The sequence below is a fragment of the Periplaneta americana genome, chromosome 12 (genome assembly GCF_040183065.1).
Source record: "Periplaneta americana isolate PAMFEO1 chromosome 12, P.americana_PAMFEO1_priV1, whole genome shotgun sequence".
NCBI lineage: Eukaryota > Metazoa > Arthropoda > Insecta > Blattodea > Blattidae > Periplaneta > Periplaneta americana.
The window spans coordinates 42038770-42058837 of record NC_091128.1 but is presented as its reverse complement, the minus strand read 5'-3'; the positions used below and the strand labels follow the sequence as shown (position 1 = coordinate 42058837).

At 34.4% G+C, this 20068-nt stretch overlaps 1 protein-coding gene across 2 annotated transcripts in view; it reads left to right on the top strand.

Moving 5' to 3' along the window:
• LOC138710339 (voltage-dependent calcium channel subunit alpha-2/delta-3-like) overlaps nt 1-9499 on the top strand; it is a 107392-nt gene extending 97893 nt beyond the window's left edge. For both annotated transcript variants that reach the window (XM_069841153.1, XM_069841154.1), the window contains 2 exons: nt 3208-3412; nt 5344-9499. In XM_069841153.1, the coding sequence (XP_069697254.1) occupies nt 3208-3412; nt 5344-5454 (316 nt within the window). In that variant the 3' untranslated portion in view covers nt 5455-9499. The remainder of the gene's footprint in view (nt 1-3207; nt 3413-5343) is intronic.
• The last annotated feature ends 10569 nt before the right edge of the window (nt 9500-20068 follow it).

Genomic DNA, 20068 nt, shown 5'->3' with positions numbered 1-20068 from the left:
TCATAGGACTCACCTTCACTGCTGTTGTTGAAGATCTAGATTTATTTGTAGAGAAACTCCATGTGCCTAGTTTTGAGAGATGTAAACTTATCAATAACTTTATTATTGAAGTCTCTAATGTCGTTAACAAGTTTTTTTCCACTGCCAACATAGCCAACATACTTAATCGGTTTTCTGTCATGGTGCGGAGGAATGTTTTAATCCTCTTTTAATTTAACACACAATTTTACACACGTCTGTCTCCAAACTTCAAGTGTTACTGTTTCAGCTTTCAATACGCATCATTGCAGCTTGTATTTTCCTTACTTTGCTGAACAAGAGACAACAGAATCAGCTCCCGCACGTAACGGTATTCTGAAAAGAAAGAGTAAAGAGAGAAAACGAGGAAAGAGGGAGAAAGGAACATGATGCCAGACCCAAGGGAGATGGAGCATCTCTGTTTCTCTGTCACTAGCATGTTAGACCTGTGCGAGCAGAGCTATTGTAACCATTGCAACAAACCAGAAAATATTCTCGCCTCAGGCTATTTCACCCTGCTAGAGAAAAATAGTGCGAGCTGCTGTTAACCTGTCCAATGGAGATTTAAAGACATGCGAACGGGACATTCTCTTGAGACGAAAAATTTAGGCATGTCATTGCACATTGGAAAGTAATAGATGTAATAATATTAATACAGTAATATGTATGATATTGTTGGTTTTTAAGGTGTTCACGTGCTCCTGTGCTCATATAGAGGAACCGCCGCTGTTTCTCAGGAAGTATTGTAGACAAGGGAGAAGAGTAAAAATTAAGAAAATGTTATTTTATGTCATAATATTGAGAACAATAGTTTGCATGCACATTAACACATTAAAGAACTGTGGACTCACATTAACATATTTTGAACACATTATGATCCTTCGAAGTAATCTCCAAGGCAATCAACTGTTCGCTGCCAATGATGAGGAAGACACCAATACCTCAGCTGCTCCATTGTCCAATCTGACAATCTCACATCGCACTGCGTTGGGTATATCTTCTCGTGTATGAAAGCATGTCCCACGCAATGGAGCTTTCAATTTCGGTATCAAATCGAAATCGCATGGTGACAGATCGGGGGAGTAGGGAGGATGCTCTAGTACTTCCCATCTCCAGTGCCGTAAACGGGTCTGAACAATGGCTGCTGTATGGGCTGTTGCATTATCATGAAGGATGATTGCATTGTCCAACAACTCAGGACGTTTATTCCTAATAGCACAACGTAGGTTATCCTGCAGATAAGCATCGTAATAAGCTGCATTAACAGTCTGGCGATGAGGGATAAAATGACACAAAATAATTCCTCGAATGTCATATGCTAAAATGAGCATTAACTTCACCGAAGATAGATTTTGACGGACTTTGTGTTTTCGCTGCGATCCTTGATGAGCCATTCAGCAGACTGGCATTTAAGCTCTGTTTCATAAGCCCTGGCCCAGGTTTCGTCAATGGCAATGATCCTGTTCAGCATGATGTCTCCTCCACGTTCGTATCGTTCCAGGTTCACACGACACGTTTCGTAACGTGTCCTCTTTTGTTGTTCTGCTGGTGCATGTGGCACCCATTTAGCAGCAATTTTGCGTATATGCAGATTGTGCCGTAAAATTGTATGTACAGTTGCCTGGTCAATACCTGTTTCTGTTGCCAACTCCTGTAGAGACCATCGTCTGTCATTCTCTAAGCAATGTTCTATTGCGGCATGAGCAACATCGGTATGAACAGTTCTAGGACGTCCTGTACGAGGTTTGTTGGTACTTTTTACTCGTCCACTTTGGAAAGCTGCTACCCATCTTGCAACAGTTCTGTATGGCAGAGCAGGACCTCCAACAGCTTCTACGAGTTGTGCGTGACATTCTCTCGTGTTTTGACCGCGAAGCACTGCTATTTTTATGTATGCACGTTGTTCTAGCCGACTCTCATCCATACTTGAGGACGTAGCTGCAATAAGGGCCCATACTCCAAAATGCTGTTCTGAGTATATAATAGAGTTGAAATTTTTAAAGCAGTGCACTAAATGCACTAACAAATAAATATGAAACTGATGGATAAGTGAATTTGTGTTTTTTACAAAATATAACAGAAATGCTAAAAGCATTTTAATCCAATGTTATATATCTAAAGAATAATGTATTCAAGTAATGCATGTTATGGGTCCTTTTTCTGAAGAACGTACTTTCAATTCAAAAATAAATATAAGCTGTGTGTAGTCTTTATAAAAATGTATTTATTTTAAAATTTTTATGTAAAATACAGCAATATTATTAATAATGTATGACTTGAGGCTTTCCTGGCGTTTGATGTAGAATTACTATTCTCAGGTTCTCAGCCAGGTAAGTTGGAGATTTGCTTCCAAGTTTTCGACGGCTAGCTCTGCCATCTTCTTCTTTTTTCCTGAAAGCAAATTTCCCCCCCCCCCCCCCCCACTGTATCTCCGCCTGTAGTGCCGACTAATGATTTCCTTTAAGAACTTCAAGAAAAATATGGTCATTGTTCCTTTAGGATTGCGTTTTGGTCCAAGACGACGATTTCATTACATTTAGGCCACTGTGAAATTGGTCTCAATAACAGACGTGAGTGTAATTGAAACTGCTAACGTAGATACTGGTAATTAATTAATGCCAAATAATCCGAAAAATTAAAATCTACAGAAATTATTCTAGTGTGGCAACAATACTAAGTCCACTTTATGTTTAATTTTGCTGTTTATTTATTTACAATATTGTCTAATATTTAAATTTTGTCTGATATAGGTAAATGACAAATTCCTACAATTTTAATTAAGTATTGAATATCAAATCGTAACACACAGACTAGATGCCGAAGGTAATTAGAAATAAAACAGCAGTTATTTTACTTCCATAAAGAAAGTAATTGTATTAAATAGGTAGTAGATCAGTACTTTTAAGTCAATTAAATAGTTTGTAACTTATAAAACTTAAAGCGTATTTTGAAGTGTAGTAACCCCTAAAACTCTTGTTAAAGAGCAACAATCGCAAGTGTAATCTAACACAGTTAAAATTAAAACTAAAATGGAAGTAAAGTTAAATAAGAAATATCATATAGGTAATAGTAATTTTCTGAGGTTGCAGACATCAGGTATTATGTTACATCAGTCCAGTTCAATATTGTTGGTCTTCCCTTTCAGTTTCTAAAATTGATTAGTTTCCTCCCGCATTATATAATTTACAGACATGTAGTCATGCAGAGAATATCGCACAGCAATCTGATTCTTGTGGTGGTGGATGTCCTGTGTTCAGACAACATATGGACAGAGGTGCGAGTCTCATACAAAGAAGTCACAGATGTAGACATATTCTGTTCAAAGGCTCTGAATCCTGATTTAACTCGGAAGCGGCCGAAGCCCTGTGTTGGAAAGGATGTCAAGGTTGAAAAGGTACGTTACCTGAAATCAATTAAAAAAATATGCCTGGAGAGCTCGTTAATTATTAACAATGTCGGGAGCACTTAAACAAGGATTCAAATTAATGCTGAATTAAAACTTAATAAAGTTATTCCAGTCTTTAAAAAATCTGACAAATTGAAAATGGAAAATTATAGACCCATTACAATTGGTAATACCATTTCTAAGGTTTTTGAATATTGCATGCTAGACAGACTACTCAAGTACTTGGATCGTTTTAATATTTTAGTCAATAATCAGCATGTTTCAGACCCTCAAAGTCCACCAATACTGCAATCTATAGCGTATTCAATGAAATTCTGTATGCTCTTGATAATGGTAAGCCTCCTGTTGGAATTTTTTGCGATCTTAGCACAGCTTCTTCTGACTAAGCTTGAAAAATATGGTATTCGTGGGATAGTTTTAAAATGGTTTGCCTCTTATCTTCAAAACAGATATCAATATGTGGAAATACTACACAAGGATCATAAAATAAATAATTTTACACATAAATATAAATCCAAGAATGTACATATTGATGTGGGTGTTCCTCAGGGCTCTAATCTGAGTCCTGTATTATATTGATGTACCCATGTATGTAAGAAATCATTTTATATGTATGTATGCTGATGATACTTCTGTTATTGTAAAAGATGGAAATGAACTGGATTTAGAGACAACCTGTTGTGACCTGTTAAAAGATCTCAAAACATGGTTTGATAGTAGTCTGCTTCACTTAAATGTTAATAAGACCGGATATATTCACTTTCACAATTCTCAAAAGAAAAATTTGAAGGACATTAATATTTCTATTCAAGATCAATACTTATGTAAATGGGAAACTACTAAATTCTTGGGCGTTACATTTGATGATTGTTTGTCTTGGAGACCCCATTGCACAAGTTTAATTTCTAAACTCAATAGCATTTGTTATGAGATCAGAATTTTGAGGATGATAATAAATCACGATGTATTAATGTCTTATTATTTCGCACACGTCGAGTCAAGGCTTTCATATAGTATTTGTTTTTGTGGATGTGGAACCATGCTGAATGATATATTTATTGCTCAAAAGCGTATTGTCAGATGCATAGCGGGCGTTGACAGTAGGACCTCTTGTAGGGAAAATTTTTTACAATATAATATTCTTACTGTTTATGGTTTTATATATTTTTAATGTTTTACAACTAATTTATAAAAATCTGTCTGATTTTCACCAAAATTGTGACTTCTATACCTACGATACTCGTAACAAAAATAGTTTAACTATTCCAGCACACCATCTTACAAACACTAGTAGAACCTATATGGTCTTTGGTATCAAAATCTACAATAGTTTGCCTGATGACATCAAATATACAAAAATTCTCTCAAATTTAGGAATTGTATAAAAACGAAATTAATAAAATTGTGTCCCTACAATCTTGAGGATGCACGCATGGGCCCTCGAAATGAATAATATTTTTTATATTTGACTTATTTTAAATTAAATTTTAATTGTATATATTTGACCATGTCTATTCATATATTATGCCTTCGACAATAAAGTTCTGTCTGTCTGTTTGTCTAATTTACTGATTAAATTTCGAACTTCTATATTGTGTTACTATTTAGGATTTACCTGGCAACTAGTTTCGAAGTCTTGTTCTTCATTGCCCAAAGTCTAGAAGAACAAGACTTCACATAGCATCCATCATTGTTCAGTATGTAGGCCTACTCCATGCGGTCAGTGATCCATACAAATAAGGCAGCATAATGATATAAACATAAGATACCGTACACTCAGTTCGGTTACTTCTGCTGTTTTGTCTTTTCTGTATTATTACATACATTGAATAAGTTCTGTCACTCCGAGAAGAATATAACACAATAAACAGATTTAATTTTGAATGACATTTCCTGATATATTATTTTAACATTCACAGTTGCAAGAACCGTCTGTTGCGGAGTGTGGCTGTAATTCTCAATTTCAAGCCAGCATCGCTGTGCTGCTGGTTTGCTGGTGTGTGACAGCCATCACTTCAGTGAAACACTGACAAAGCCATGAAACATTGCGATAAGACAATAATGTGTCCATCCAGAGTACATCTTCACTAAATCACATTAGTTTTATATCAGATTTTGCGGAATTGAATATTTTGAGCTATTTTATTTATATACATTTTAGTACAATGTATATTTAACTGTCTACATGCAATTTCCTTAATTTTAAGTATTAAACTAAGAAAATAATTATAAAATATAATACAATATTATTCCCATTTGAAACTTTTAGAAAATAATTTTATCACTGAAATGTATGTATTTATGTATCTAATGCCCTTGCATTAACAATGAAGTCATTCTCCTTCGTGCTTCTCAATATTTCGACGTGATGTCTTGAGCTATTTGAAGGGCTGTGCAGCTTTCCAGATGATCCATATCCATTTCCTGCTTCTGACAGCATAAACAGACAATTTAATGAATTATCACAAAAATATGATACTATATTTTAATCAGTTATAATTTCAGAATTCGGAGTTCAAGATCTATTATGTGAGGTTTAGCATTGACTATAGCCAAAGTTTGGAAAATGTGGTTGGGTGTAGGTAATTGCATATAAACAGACCCTTCATATAGTTATGTAGGTGAAGGCAAATGAAGGAAAAGTGAAGCACCCTATATACCTAATTAAAAGATTCTGTGTGATTACGGTACTCAATAAAATGTTATCATATTTTAAGCGTAGCATTCGTCATGGTACTCAATGTTATAATATGAAATGGATATACAAATATCCACATAAAAGTTATTACTATAACTATTATGTAGCACTTCTTAAGGTTCTTAGAAAAAGGAGATAGTGTTGTTTATAAGCTTCTACAATATGTTTATGTAATCTCCTCAACACTGGACATGATTGGTCCATTGTCTCTTTCCTGCTGCAGTCAGCATTAAATAGCAAACCAACTTTCTGGTTTGTTTATGAAAAACTTTATGCTTTGGAAAAATTTAATAATATAGTGCAGTGGTGACCAACTTTGTGCAAGAGCAGACTGTCCCAATGCTTGCAATGCCAACGTTGATCTTCTTTGCTCATGAGTGCACACAGTATTGTACTGTATTGTATTTTTTAACATTCCATGGTATTCATACATTACTTATAGCTAGATTATAGAACAAGTCAAAAAAACTTAATATTCGTAGACATTTCGCTAGCCTGGGCTACGAGCGTACTAAACAGCATTCATATCATATATGTCTGACACTGGTTTATGAATACGAAAAACGTTAGTTCGCTGATCATCCACCGAAAGCCCGCGCTAAGAATGTCTATGAATACGATCCTAAATTTATAGTCACAGTCTAGATGAAATATATACAGACGAGATTTACAACATAGTCTACTAGTGCAACACAAAGTTTTAGCATCAATTTCATGAAGCGTTATTGAATGTCATGAATTCACCTACAGAATAGAAGGCATGAGAAATTAGGTACTTCTTTAATTTGGCCCTAAATAGTCTTATGTTTTGAGTTTCATTTTTTATATCGATAGGGAGGCTATTAAAAATGTTTACTGCCATATAACGCACTCCTTTTTGATAGCACGATAGACTTGCCGATGGAATATGAAAGCCATTTTTTTGACGTGTATTTATGCTGTGAACTGTTGAATTAGTTACAAAGTTTTCATGATTACATACGAGGAAGATTATTAATGAAAAGATATACTGACAAGCCATGGGTATTATTTGTAGTTTTCTAAAAATAGTGCTACACGATTCCCTAGATTTGGCACCTACTCTTATTCTAATTACTTTTTTTGTAATAGAAATATACTGTTACTATCTGTGGAATTTCCCTAGAATATTATTCCAAAACTCATTACTGAGTGGAAGTATGCAAATTATATTGTTTTTAAGGTATTGATATTTACTATCTTTTGTATAGATCTAATAGCAAAACATGCTGAATTTAGTTTGGGGGTAATTTCTTTAATATGATTTTTCCAATTTAACACATCATCGATTTTTAAGCCAAGAAATTTGGTTGTTGTTGTTTCTAATAGGGATATATTGTTAATTATTGCGCTAGAAATTTGCGACGTTGAATTCGGACAGGATTTAAATAGAATTATATTAGCTTTGTTACAATTTAATACGAATTTATTGGCTGAGAACCAGTCACATATTTTGAAGAGAATTTCCTCATAAGAGCAGCTGAGTTGGTCTCCACTGATCTAGTGTATAAGACTTTTAAAGGAATAAAATTAATCTATAAAAAAATATATATATCCACAATTTTACCAGTGATACCAGTGATGTACTCAGCAATGTAACTTACGAGTGACTAAAGCTGATTTGCTCAAACTCTACCACGTGATCATCAGTGCAGGAACATTCTAAAATGGATTGCCTTCCAACGTGATGGTTAGAGTATTAGGATTAAATAGAACAGCTCTTGCCATTTAATTTCTGAATTAGATCAAGTTAACATTAACTATGAAGTATAAGTTTTTTAAACTAAAATTTAAATCAGTTCATTTTCTTATCGTCATTACCTTACGGTCTGAGAAGGCCGAATTAATACTTTTCCAGCAATTAATCAGAATCAGATACCAGTATGTATTTCGATACTCGTACTTGAATATTTGAAAGAATATTTTTTTAATAATATTTAACCCTTAAGTAATTTAAAATAAATATTTAATTCAGTCAATTTAGTTTCATAATGTACTGCTGAAATGAAAATAGAGTGATATAATATCTGTAAAGATTACTCAGTATGGACACATTGCACGATTTGAAGATTTTGTGAAGTATATGACTGTCCTACAAATTCAGAGGGTACATTCAAAGTGCAGGGGACTTTATAATGAGTAGTATTTGAAGCTATGCCTCTCTCTTTGCCTCATGTCTTGAAGAGCTGCCTACAATGTAAACATTTTTTTAGAACGTATTTTGCTGCAACAAATTTTAATTGTTGCATTTACTACAAAGGCTGTATTTATACACAAATGTAGATAAAGAAGCTTAACAGGAAATCAATTGCTATAAAATGTAATTTATTTCTGATATTCACTTGCATTTTTGTGCCTTCCTGTTAAAAATTACTGTAAAAATACTACAAATTCCCTTTCAACCAACTCATCTCGCACCTGTTGCCATTATTTGTGAATCATACAACAGTTTCAGTAGACAATTTTTTACTGCAAATGACGTAAGAGTGCTTTGGATTCAAATGTTTCGTTTGTAAGTTAGCTATCTTCACATAGAAGGTATTTAAAATAGTCCATTGTCTGTCCATCCAACTGCGTGTCTGTTGAAGTGAATAGTCATCTATTTGACTGATTTTTTTTATTGAGACATACTGATGCCATTTTTCCATGAACATATCTATTACACTGTAACCCTTCAACATGAAAAATACATGAACATTTGAGATGATCAAGACACTATGCCGACCACTTCATGATTCTAAAATATTTTAAAATTGCAAACTTTCCAATTATAGTTTCATCTTTTAATGCTATTTCCTCGACATATATAGAGATCATAAAAATGCTTCGTAAAATTACCGAAGGTTCCTGAAGGAGTAGCTATAAAAATGTATTTAGAAGGATCAAGAAAACCTTCATGTTGAAGAAAAAGAAGCATTTAAAGCTCGTTATTCGGCAAAAAATTGAATACTGATTAAAATCTGTGCATATTAAGCAAATTTTAACGAATATCAGCAAAAACATTTGATACAGTACCAATCACTTGCATGCTCCAAGAGACGTGCCACTGTACAAATTAGAAATATAATTGCCCTCGCAGAAGATATTTCCATTATATTAAGAAATGACTATACTTAAAAAAAAAGTTGTGGGATATTATGTTTTCACTAGGGATTTGAAAATTATTAGTACAGCGCAATGATTTTTAATTAAAATTGTCAATAAGCAGATTTGTAAAATTTACCTCATTCAAAAGATAATTTTCAAACACTGGCATCAGGGATACATAATTAAAAACACGTATCCATTCATGTGTCAAAATAATGAGGTAATTATTTATAAATTAAAATGTATGTGTGTGTGTGTCTATATATATATATATATATATATATATATATATATATATATATATATATATATATATTAGTTTCATATTAGTGCAACTTAGTATGTAGAACACGAATCACACAAGTGAAGTGGGTAGGCATTATACACACACACACACACACACACACATATTAATGCAGCTTGTCATGAATCATTTTTCAAGAATTTTAAAAATTGCAGTGTAGTGTTCCCTAATGTTCCTATAAAATAAATTTTTGTGCCATCCTAGCATTATAAACAGGTTGTTACTACAACCAATATCGTTCGTAATTGGCTTATTATAGCACGCATGCCAATAAAAGCAATGACATATTCACTATGATCTAATACCGGAACGCTTGCTATCTTGCGCAATAAAACAAGAAATATAATGCAGGACAGAAGGTAACGTATCATTTATTTCCAATCTTTAACAATTTCGTTTCACTTTTGTAATATCACATAAAACAGTTCTGTGGTTCAGAGAAACTATATTAACAAAATAAGGGAACATTTGTAACATAACCTGTAAGGTCATCCATTTCTTTTTATTCAGTGTCAATCCCAGGCGCAACTAATCAATACGAACACATGAAGACTCTGTCAGCTATGGATCCCGAATTTCTTTCATAATTTATTTCCTACAATATTTATAATGCTAAGATGCCATAAAGTGTTGTATTCAACTCGTGGATAATCTTATTATGACACTCATGCTATAATCATAGAGATTATCCACTTGTTGCATAAATAAGTATTAAAATATACGTGATAAGGTATTAAAATGCAATTGCGCTCGTCATCCACACTCACAAAATGTTATTCCATTATTAAAGAGTCGGTTAAAAGGGATTTTGCTGTAAATGTACAATCATTCAGTATTCTTATGAAAATATTACTAATATTATTGGATTGAGGAAGTTATGATAGCTGCATGAAATACAAGTAACTTGCAAAGTACCAGTATTCTTTATTAAAATGTCCTATTCTAATCTGTGTTGACACCATGTTCCTTAACGGCTGATAATCAAGACAATACATTATTTAAAAGATAATGACGAGTTGTGGAAATCGTCATGGGAAATGACTAAAAAAATCATTCAACATAATATAATGTAATTTCATTTTACAAATAATTGTAACTGTAGTTCTATACAGTAGCCTATTTAACATCCTTTTTAAGCTACAGTGTGTTTACACATATGACAGTAATAGAGTAACAGTAGAATAAAAATGATGAGGAAACTTAAGTGTTCAAAACAAAACCTACTCCCAGTCTCAATACTACAGATCTCGTAGATTGTGTGGCATAACTACTTGACTGAATTCAGGGTGTAGGTACCACTGTTTTGCCTGTGTTTCGTGTGGCATTTTTGGATATGTATATACCGTCTTAATATTATCATTATTTTGAATACCAGTAATAATGTTAATCTTCTTCTTCCCTTCAAGTATTAGATCAAATGGCCTGTTGAATTTTCAATCCAGCGCTTCTTTGGACGACCAAGAGATCTCTTCCTGTTTGAACGATAGTGGAGCATGACTTTTGGGATTCTATCTCTACACATGCGATGATGCAGATGATTTATACAGTTCTGATAATGTTTTACGTGATTAATTACAGGTTCTAGTTGTAATTCTTCCATTACATCTTCATTGCGTTTGTGATCCCATTTCATATATCCCGCTGTATATCTCATAAATTTCATTTCATTAGCCGTTATTCTGCTTTCGTCTTTCTTCCTCAATGTCCATGCCTCACTGCCGTAACAAAGTACAGGTCTCACCAAGGTCTTGTATAGGCGAATTCTAGTATGCCTGTGTACTAGGGAAGGTTTCATAATGTTGTTAAAATTATTCCCATTGTTTTGGTGTATTTAGAAATTTTCTGTGAAATGTCTACTTCATCGAAAAAAGATAACGTGTATCCGAGATATGTAAAATAATTGACTCTTTTAATATTTTTGAATCTAAACATATTTTGCTAGGCACAGGGTATTTTCCGCAGAAGGCCATAATTTTAGTTTTTTCTTTATTGATTTTCATATCATATTTAATTCCAATTTTGTTAAAATTAAAAATTGAACGTTGTAATTCATCTTCTGAGGATGCCACCAGAGCTAAATCGTCTGCAAAAAGTAATGAATCTAGTTGTAAATGTCTGTTGATAATAGTAGTAATAATAATAGTAGTAATAGATTAATAATTTCTTTTACCTCTATAATCTTTTATTAGTTACCATTCTTCATTTTTTTAGAGTTTTGTTACTGTATTCTTTTTTTTCCAGTAATCCATTTTAACTACGTTTATTTTCTTTCTATCCTTTTAATGCCCATGTCTCACATTCATTTATGAATATCTTTTCAAATGTACTTTTATACAGTGAAACCTGTTCAAGACGGAAGTGACATGGTCCTAATTTTTTTTCCGTTGTGGACAGGTTTCCGTATTATTCAGGTGTGACATTAAAATGGAATATTTTGTCATTCATATACATGAAAAACAAAATGGCATGCCGCAAACTGCAAGAAGTACAAAATATTCCATTTAACACTCATCACATTAAATCTGTCGCTTATTACATTGGTGAATCAGCTTGATTAAAATCTCATTTTCTGTATAAATATTATCGTAACTCATTAGTCATTAAACATTACTAAAGTTTACTAATCTCATTCTATTTAATATCCAACACTATACTCTAATACTGTACTGCATACCACTGCACATTATTAATTAATTGGACTAGGAGCCATCTTTTAGAAGCCTTGAATTCTGGTTTATTTCATTTCTTTCCCAGTTCAATAGCTTACTTTGCAGAATAGATCCAGAAATTGGCTTGTTCTTTGAAAGGTAATGAAGAACTCACTCTCACAACAGTTCATCTATTTCTACATAAACAGTTGCTTTCTGGTTCCTTTTGTGTCACAAATATTGGCCGCACACCACTCACTCATTATGATCTTTATTTTTTAAAGTGTCACACCTGAGTTTTCCACAACTGTACTTCAATATTATTTCACATAGACTTTGTTTCTAATTTTCCTTTATCTCGATAACTTTTACTTCATCACTTAATGCTAATGCCACATTTTACGCAACTTTTTTTTTTTACCAGGAAATCACTACACTTCGCTCTGTTTAGCTACGACAGTATACGGGTGTGAAACATTGAAAATCTTTGAAGGGACTCGTCTGCCTAGTCAATAGAGTAATAAAATTTATGACCGACAGACAAACATACCCTCGCACCCTCTAAAATTTTGCAAAGAAAACTTGTTTTTATATTAGTGACCTACATATTTCGTATATTCCTTGAAATTACACGCTGTTTCAAAATATAGTTACAAAATATAGTGTGTGTCCAAAATATTGTTTCCGTTTTGAACAGTAGCAGACAGTTTCCGTTTCTGCGTTGAACAGTTTCCGTTTTATTCAGGAAAAATTACACATAATACATACAAATTTCGCCAGGACCAATAAATTGTTCCGAAATACACAGGATTCCGGATTATTCAGGTTCCGACTTGAACAGGTTTCACTGTATAAGGATGTTATAATTTTACTAAAATTGATGACAATTTTGAGTTACATTAACTTAATGTTTTTAAACTTTTTAAGTGACAATAATGAAAAGAGGTTTGAAATGGTCATTGTAATTAGAAAGAATCGTTAAATAAGGAACTATATAGGCATGTGATCCTGAAAATAGAAGTTGATTTGGAAAAGTGATGTAAATTGTCTTCGTCTCGTGATAAAACATACAAAGCTGTTGATGTGATCTTTCTTAAATACCTACTAGAGAACTACATGAGTGGAATCTTCATACCTTTGTATCCGTTTATTGTGAAGTGAGACAGTTAAATGGGAAGAGCAACTAGCTTGGACTGCAGGCTCAATTACAGGTGGAAACAATGTTTGCTATAACTTCCAGAACAATCCTGATGTCCATCCAGTGTACTTTGAAATGAATATTGCTTCAGTGTAAAATGAAGCATCTGTTGTTTGTCCCACAAGCTTTAATACGTGAAACAGATATTTCATCATCTATAAAACGCAGCAACACTTGTTGGTTTAGATGCGAAAGATAATATGTGACTGAACGACATGAAGACTTTAATATCAGACCTATCTTTTATGGAAAGTATTATAATGGCAGACAGCGATACTAACAAAGACAACACATTAACTAGGAAACAGTGGCTTTTACACACTACTTAGTTTGTTGTGGTAGAGGAACGGAATTAAAGATTTTCAGAAATTATGCCTGTCTCTTCCCCTTTATTGACGTGAAAAATCACAGCACCTACCAGTACATGAGAACTTCAGATGTCTGCATATAAATATCTTTTCTTTCTCCTTCTCCTCTTATTAAGTATTAAGATTTATTTATATCTATTCTACGTCAGCTCCAAATACGTATTTTGATTGTTTTAAACTATTTTAAATCAGCATTTAATAATTTTAAATTATTTTGAAGTTTATACAACTGTTTTAAAATTGTTCACTTCTTTTTCCTGTGAGCATGTAATAAACTATCACCTTTTCTACATGCTCACATCATTTTGATATATCTGTATTTTCACTTTTGAATCATGTCATGAACGAACGCAAAAGGTGCTCAATTGGCCACACAGTATGCAAGAAAAAAAAATGTAACCAGAACAATACAAGATTGAGGTTCTTAAGGCAGGAGATGAGCTGTGTGGCGAAGGACCACTGAAAGAGAAAAATGGAAGATTGAGAATACAACACACTGTCGTGGAAGCAGGTACAATGGATGTGTTTTTGATGCCTTATATAATTTATTTTTCAAGAAATCAAAGGAAACTAGCCAAAACAGGGAGGGTGTGGCGCCAATATTCATCTCTTCCCTTCTAGTGCCAAAGGTAAAAAAGGATGGGACCTTTTTCTCACATTCTTTAGAACCCTGAAGTCTTTTTGCATGATCTCTTTTATCTTAGCATATCCATTTAATTGTATTTAGTATTTGTAATATTTTAGATGAATGCAGCTACAGTCTTCCATGACATATGTATAATAAAATATAATATAATGCCTGTAAAATGAATGATTTACTATGATGTGTACTTTATGTACTGAATCTTATATTGAAAATTAAAACAAAAATTCCTCAGTCCAATAACTTGTTTTTGTTAAAGCAATAAAAATGCATACTTGTTTTACTTACAGTAATGCAATGAACATTGTAAATTTTACTATGATATTAAATATATGCAAGTTATGCATTTAACATGTGTCACTATATTTATACTTTCCTTCCATATACCTGCAGCAGATAGAACGACTGAAAAGATTCTCTTCAAAAACTTCTTTCTGATGCTAATAGCTGATGAAGGATTGTCATAGCAAACTGAATATATAAATGCTACTTTCTCATTATGGATCTTTTCCAGTACCTAATCAGATTATTATTTTATGTACTTTTATGTTGAATTGTTTTTTGTGTTCATATGTTCACAACCCTCGCGTTACGGAATGCTCACTGGTTCGATTCCTCATGGGGGAAGAAATTTTCTCATGAAATTTCAGCCAGTGTATGGGACCAGTGCTCACCCAGCATCGTGATGCACTTGGGGAGCTACGATAGGTAGCGAAATCCGGTTGCGAAAGTCAACTATAACGGCTGGAAGGATCATTGTGCTAACCACACGATACCTCCATTCTGGTTGGATGATCGTTCACCTCTGCTCCGGCATGTGGGTGTGAGGCCAGCAGCCGGCTGGTCGGTCTAGGCCCTTCACAGGCTGTAGTGCCATGGATTAGTATTATTATTATGTTGTTGTTTTCTAATGCCAGGCATTTGACAATAAAGTCATTTGACCTCTTGCACTCCAATATTTTTCAAAGATGTTATCGTGGCCAGGCACGAAGCACAAATTTAATTGACTAGTTCAGTCTTCTTGGCTGATGTTATACTGCCAGCATTCCATTGTAAGATATTTAATTGATTCTGTACCATTAAAGTAGTCCCCGCCCAGAGATCTGATTGGGGGACTATTTTACCTCCGGACCATTTTATCTTAATGGTACTCATTTCATATTGGAGTGAAAATGGCAAGTTATAGCCGACTTAAGTGAACACCATATTTTAACGTTTTGGCGGCTACTTCATTCACACACAACCCCCAGAATATCTGGAGGACCACACCTGCTGGTGGTCGACAGATCCATTGGACCTAGCTGGGAGATCTTGTTGATCACCAGCTTTCCCTCCTTAAGCCACTGGAGGACGATTTTAGTGCCATAGCAGGCCAGCACTAGGAACAGAAAAGTAGAAAGAGGAGGAAGGAAAGGGAAATGAACCCCTAGGCCTCGAATGCTCTAAAGTAAGAGTTCAGTCAGAGGACTGGATAGGAAAGGGTAAGGAGGGAATTAGGTATTGAATAGAGGAAAATTATACCAAATTCAGTCATTAACTCATCAAGCTGACCAGTACTAATTGATGAGTAGCCCCTCCCTTTAGTTCAGCTCGTAAAATTATGCTTACTAACAGCTGCACCACGGGAAGGTAGGGATGGGACATTGGGTATTTATCCAGGTTGGTTCCTTTAAGCCTTCAATGGGAAGGATTAATGGCTCTCCCCCCTGTATCCGACAGATACCCTTTTGTTCACAGCCATTCCATATATGGTACCACTCAGTTGAAGTAGATCTATAAGGGTCTTCTCCTTGTCCATACTGCTTCTCCTGTTCATTCTCTTTATTCCAGCTACATCAGGTGACGATGTGTCATGAATTGGCCTGCAAAATTAATCTGCTGTCTCTGAGAGGGTTCATTAACTCTCTGACGATTAGTCCAGTACTTTCATATTGAATTTTGCTATTTTTGGGAACAAATGATGTACACTTTTTTATAAGGCACACTTTCGATTTTTTAACACTATGTGAAAAAGTAAGTTATTTTAAAATCACCAATTAATTTATAGCAGAATCTTTTTACATGATTGGCACCTATCACATATGGCTGATCCCAAGTTCCTTAGAACAGGTCCATGAGTATTTTTCAAAGGTAAGTAGATAATTTTCGCACTGTTCATAGAAAATCGGATACATGTTACACTTCATCCTTTCTTTCGAAAATAAAACATACAAATAAATAAATAATGAAATTACTAACATTATAAACTACAGGTACATTATATTAAAAAAATCAGAATGGTTATTCATTTACACAGATGGATCTCTTCAACAAAATAATATTGTTGGAGCAGATATTTATTGTAATCTTTTCTGCCTTTACCTTATACCAGGAGAACACTACACACTGCAATGGTGGTGGTGAATTAGAAGCTATTAATGCCAGTGTACAAAAATTAATTTACAGAATAAATTCATTTACTGAAGTAGCTGTATTTTATGATTCAAAATCTGCAGTTCAGGCAATTGTTTCATTAACACCAGAAGACAAGACCGTGAGAGAAGTCAATAACAAATTAAACTTTTACAAAAACAAACAAAAATAGTTGCTTTACAATGGATACCTTCTCCCTGTGGATTGGAGGGAAATGAAAATAGAGACTTTTTGCCAAAGAAAGCAACCACACTCCAACAAAAATGCCATTCTGAGATTTCATATTATTCAGCAAAATGATTAATAAAGAAAAATCATAAACAGATAATAATAAATAATAATAAAAAGGTTAGTGAAAATAAGGGCCCCATGTAGCAGCACCACTAGTGGCTCATTAGTGTGCTGTGAACAGGTGTTTAAAGCACTGCTTAATACACTAAATTTTTGTAGAGAATTTTTCAGTCTTTCAGTGAACATAGACAGAGAGGAAGTTATACTTTTAGCAACTTTGCTCATATGGAGAAAGAATAGACGTAAAAATAGAAGAAGAGTCTGGGTCCATCCATTGGTTTTGGAAAGAAAGAATCGAGGACTATTTCATACTTTATTTGATGATTTACATCAGAAATATAAAAAGTTTTTTATTTTTATTTTCGCATTTTTAAGAAATCATTTCAAGAGCTTCTAGCAGGAATTATCAGTGAAAATTGAAAAAAAGACACCGTGGCACAATAGAGAGCATATTGTTGTGGTGGCGTAAGGAATTGGTAGCCCTACAGTAGTCTGTTAGCAGCATTCACACACCACTAAAATAGTGACTCGTGTGAAATCTACCATTTAATTCCTGATATCGTGGCCAGTGACGAAGTCAACCACTCAGACCACTATTCTGTGGCTGTGTCTGAAGTCCCCATTTATAGCCATTATTCACAAGCAGCAGTGCTTCTAAAAGTAGCGTTGTCTGAAGGAGCTCTAAATCTTGCTTACTTACTTACTGGCTTTTAAGGAACCCGGAGGTTCATTGCCACCCTCACATAAGCCCGCCATTGGTCCCTATCCTGAGCAAGATTAATCCAGTCTCTACCATCATATCCTTCTTCCCTCAAATCCATTTTAATATTATCTTCCCATCTACGTCTCAGCCTCCCCAAAGGTCTTTTGCCCTCCGGCCTCCCAACTAACACTCTATATGCATTTCTGGATTCGCCCATACGTGCTACATGTCCTGCCCATCTCAAACGTCTGGATTTTATGGTCCTAATTATGTCAGGTGAAGTATACAGTGCGTGCAGCTCTGTGTTGTGTAACTTTCTCCATTCTACTGTAACTTCATCCCTCTTAGCCCCAAATATTTTTCTAAGAACCTTATTCTCAAAAACCCTTAATCTCTGTTCCTCTCTCAAAGTGAGAGTCCAAGTTTCTTGCTACTAAATTTTAAATAATAAAAATTAGATTCCTAATTCTCCAAAAAGAACAGCAGTGGCTATCTTCAGACTAGTAATTGGGTATGACTGTTTGGCAGCAAATCTCTTCACAATTGGAATTTATACATCACCAAAATGTCTCTGCAGAAAAGAGGATTGAACCATAAACTTGCAGCACATACTAAACTGTAAAACTATCACCATTTCGGATGAAAGTATTAATAACATCACAGACGTTTACTGGCATATTAGACAACAAATGGAGAAAATCCAATGTTCTGAGCATTTGAGTAATTAATTAAACTTTGTTTGCTGCATGTATGTTGTATGTTTAGTCAGCAGTCCGAAGACTGGTTGGAACCTCTAAGTGACACCAAGAAGGCATCACTCATGAGACAGCCAAGCCAGGAGATAACGGGATAGCATAGCCAGTTTTTTTCCCCCCTCCATTGCATACATTGCTGACTAATAACATATTTGACTAATCAGACTTGAGATGTATGCAACAATTGTTTTTCCTCTGACACATAATATCGTCAAGTGAGATAGATATACTGCCTGATATATAGGCACCGTGGATGGGTCTCAAAATCGTACTGGTGGCGCCCGCAGTGTCTCAATTCCTAATTAACTACAGGCTCGCAGTCATTCAATAGTCATGTGTGATATAGAAATTACATGCGGCTTTCTGCCGATAAAAAGTTGTAATATTAGTAAGAATGGGTTCATTGATTCATAGTGTTCTATCCAAGGGCAGGTCTTTCATTGCAAACCCAGCAATCTCCAATCTTTAATTATTTTATAGACTCAGTGGAAAGTTCAGTACTGCTAGAGGAGTGTAAAAATGTAACTACAAAGTTCCTGAAATATCAGTGAAGTTGTTTGGCATTTAAATCAGGTTTCAGACCATTGAATGAGGGTGAACAGTCATATTACGAAAACAATGATATACTTATATTTGCTGTCATGACGTGTGTAATATTTGTGTGTATAATGTGTCTATAAATTACGTATTTTAATGTGATTTAATTATAAAAGTAGTCTTAATTACACTTCCTGAATAATGGGCGACTGCAAATTCTCTAAAACACAACACATAAGGAACAATATCATCAACATACTACCTCTGATTTGAGGTTCTGGCTGATATGTACATCTGTTATCAGGCAGTACATCTCACTTGACGATATGTGTCAGAGGAAGAACAGTATTGTTTGTATGCAAATGAAGTCTGATTAGTGTAATTTGTAGCTAGTCGGCGATATATGCAATGGAAGGGAAAAGGAACTGGCCACTCTACCCCACAATATTCTGGCCTAGTTGCCTCATAGGTGGTGTCTTGTTGGTATCACTTATGAGGTTCAGACTTCTCTTTGGACAGTTGAATAAACAACAAGATCAACAAGCGGAAGCAGTTCAATTGATAGTTTGTGTAAAATGTTATGCTATATATTTTAATTCTCTGAATGCACCTTTCAACATGAATTCGAACACTGGCAACGCTGTAAGTAGTTTCGACTTCTTCAGCTATTAATTTACCATCGTGCAGATACGGTGGAGTAACGACAATGATCCCTTTATCGGAAAGGTTTGTTATTATTCCGAGAAAACCTGACTTCATCACCACCTTCTAATAAATCCGCAATCAGTTGTTATGAATGTGTCACTCAATCTGCCTCGGTAGCATTTAGATATGAATGCCCACCATCTGATCCACACTGGGTGGCTGTTCCACTTCTGAACAATTAATTGTCACTTTATATTTTTCAATATTGCAGGCATTGTTTCCTGAATACTTTCTCTGCTAGGCCAAAACCCAAAATTACAGTAACCATTGTGGATGT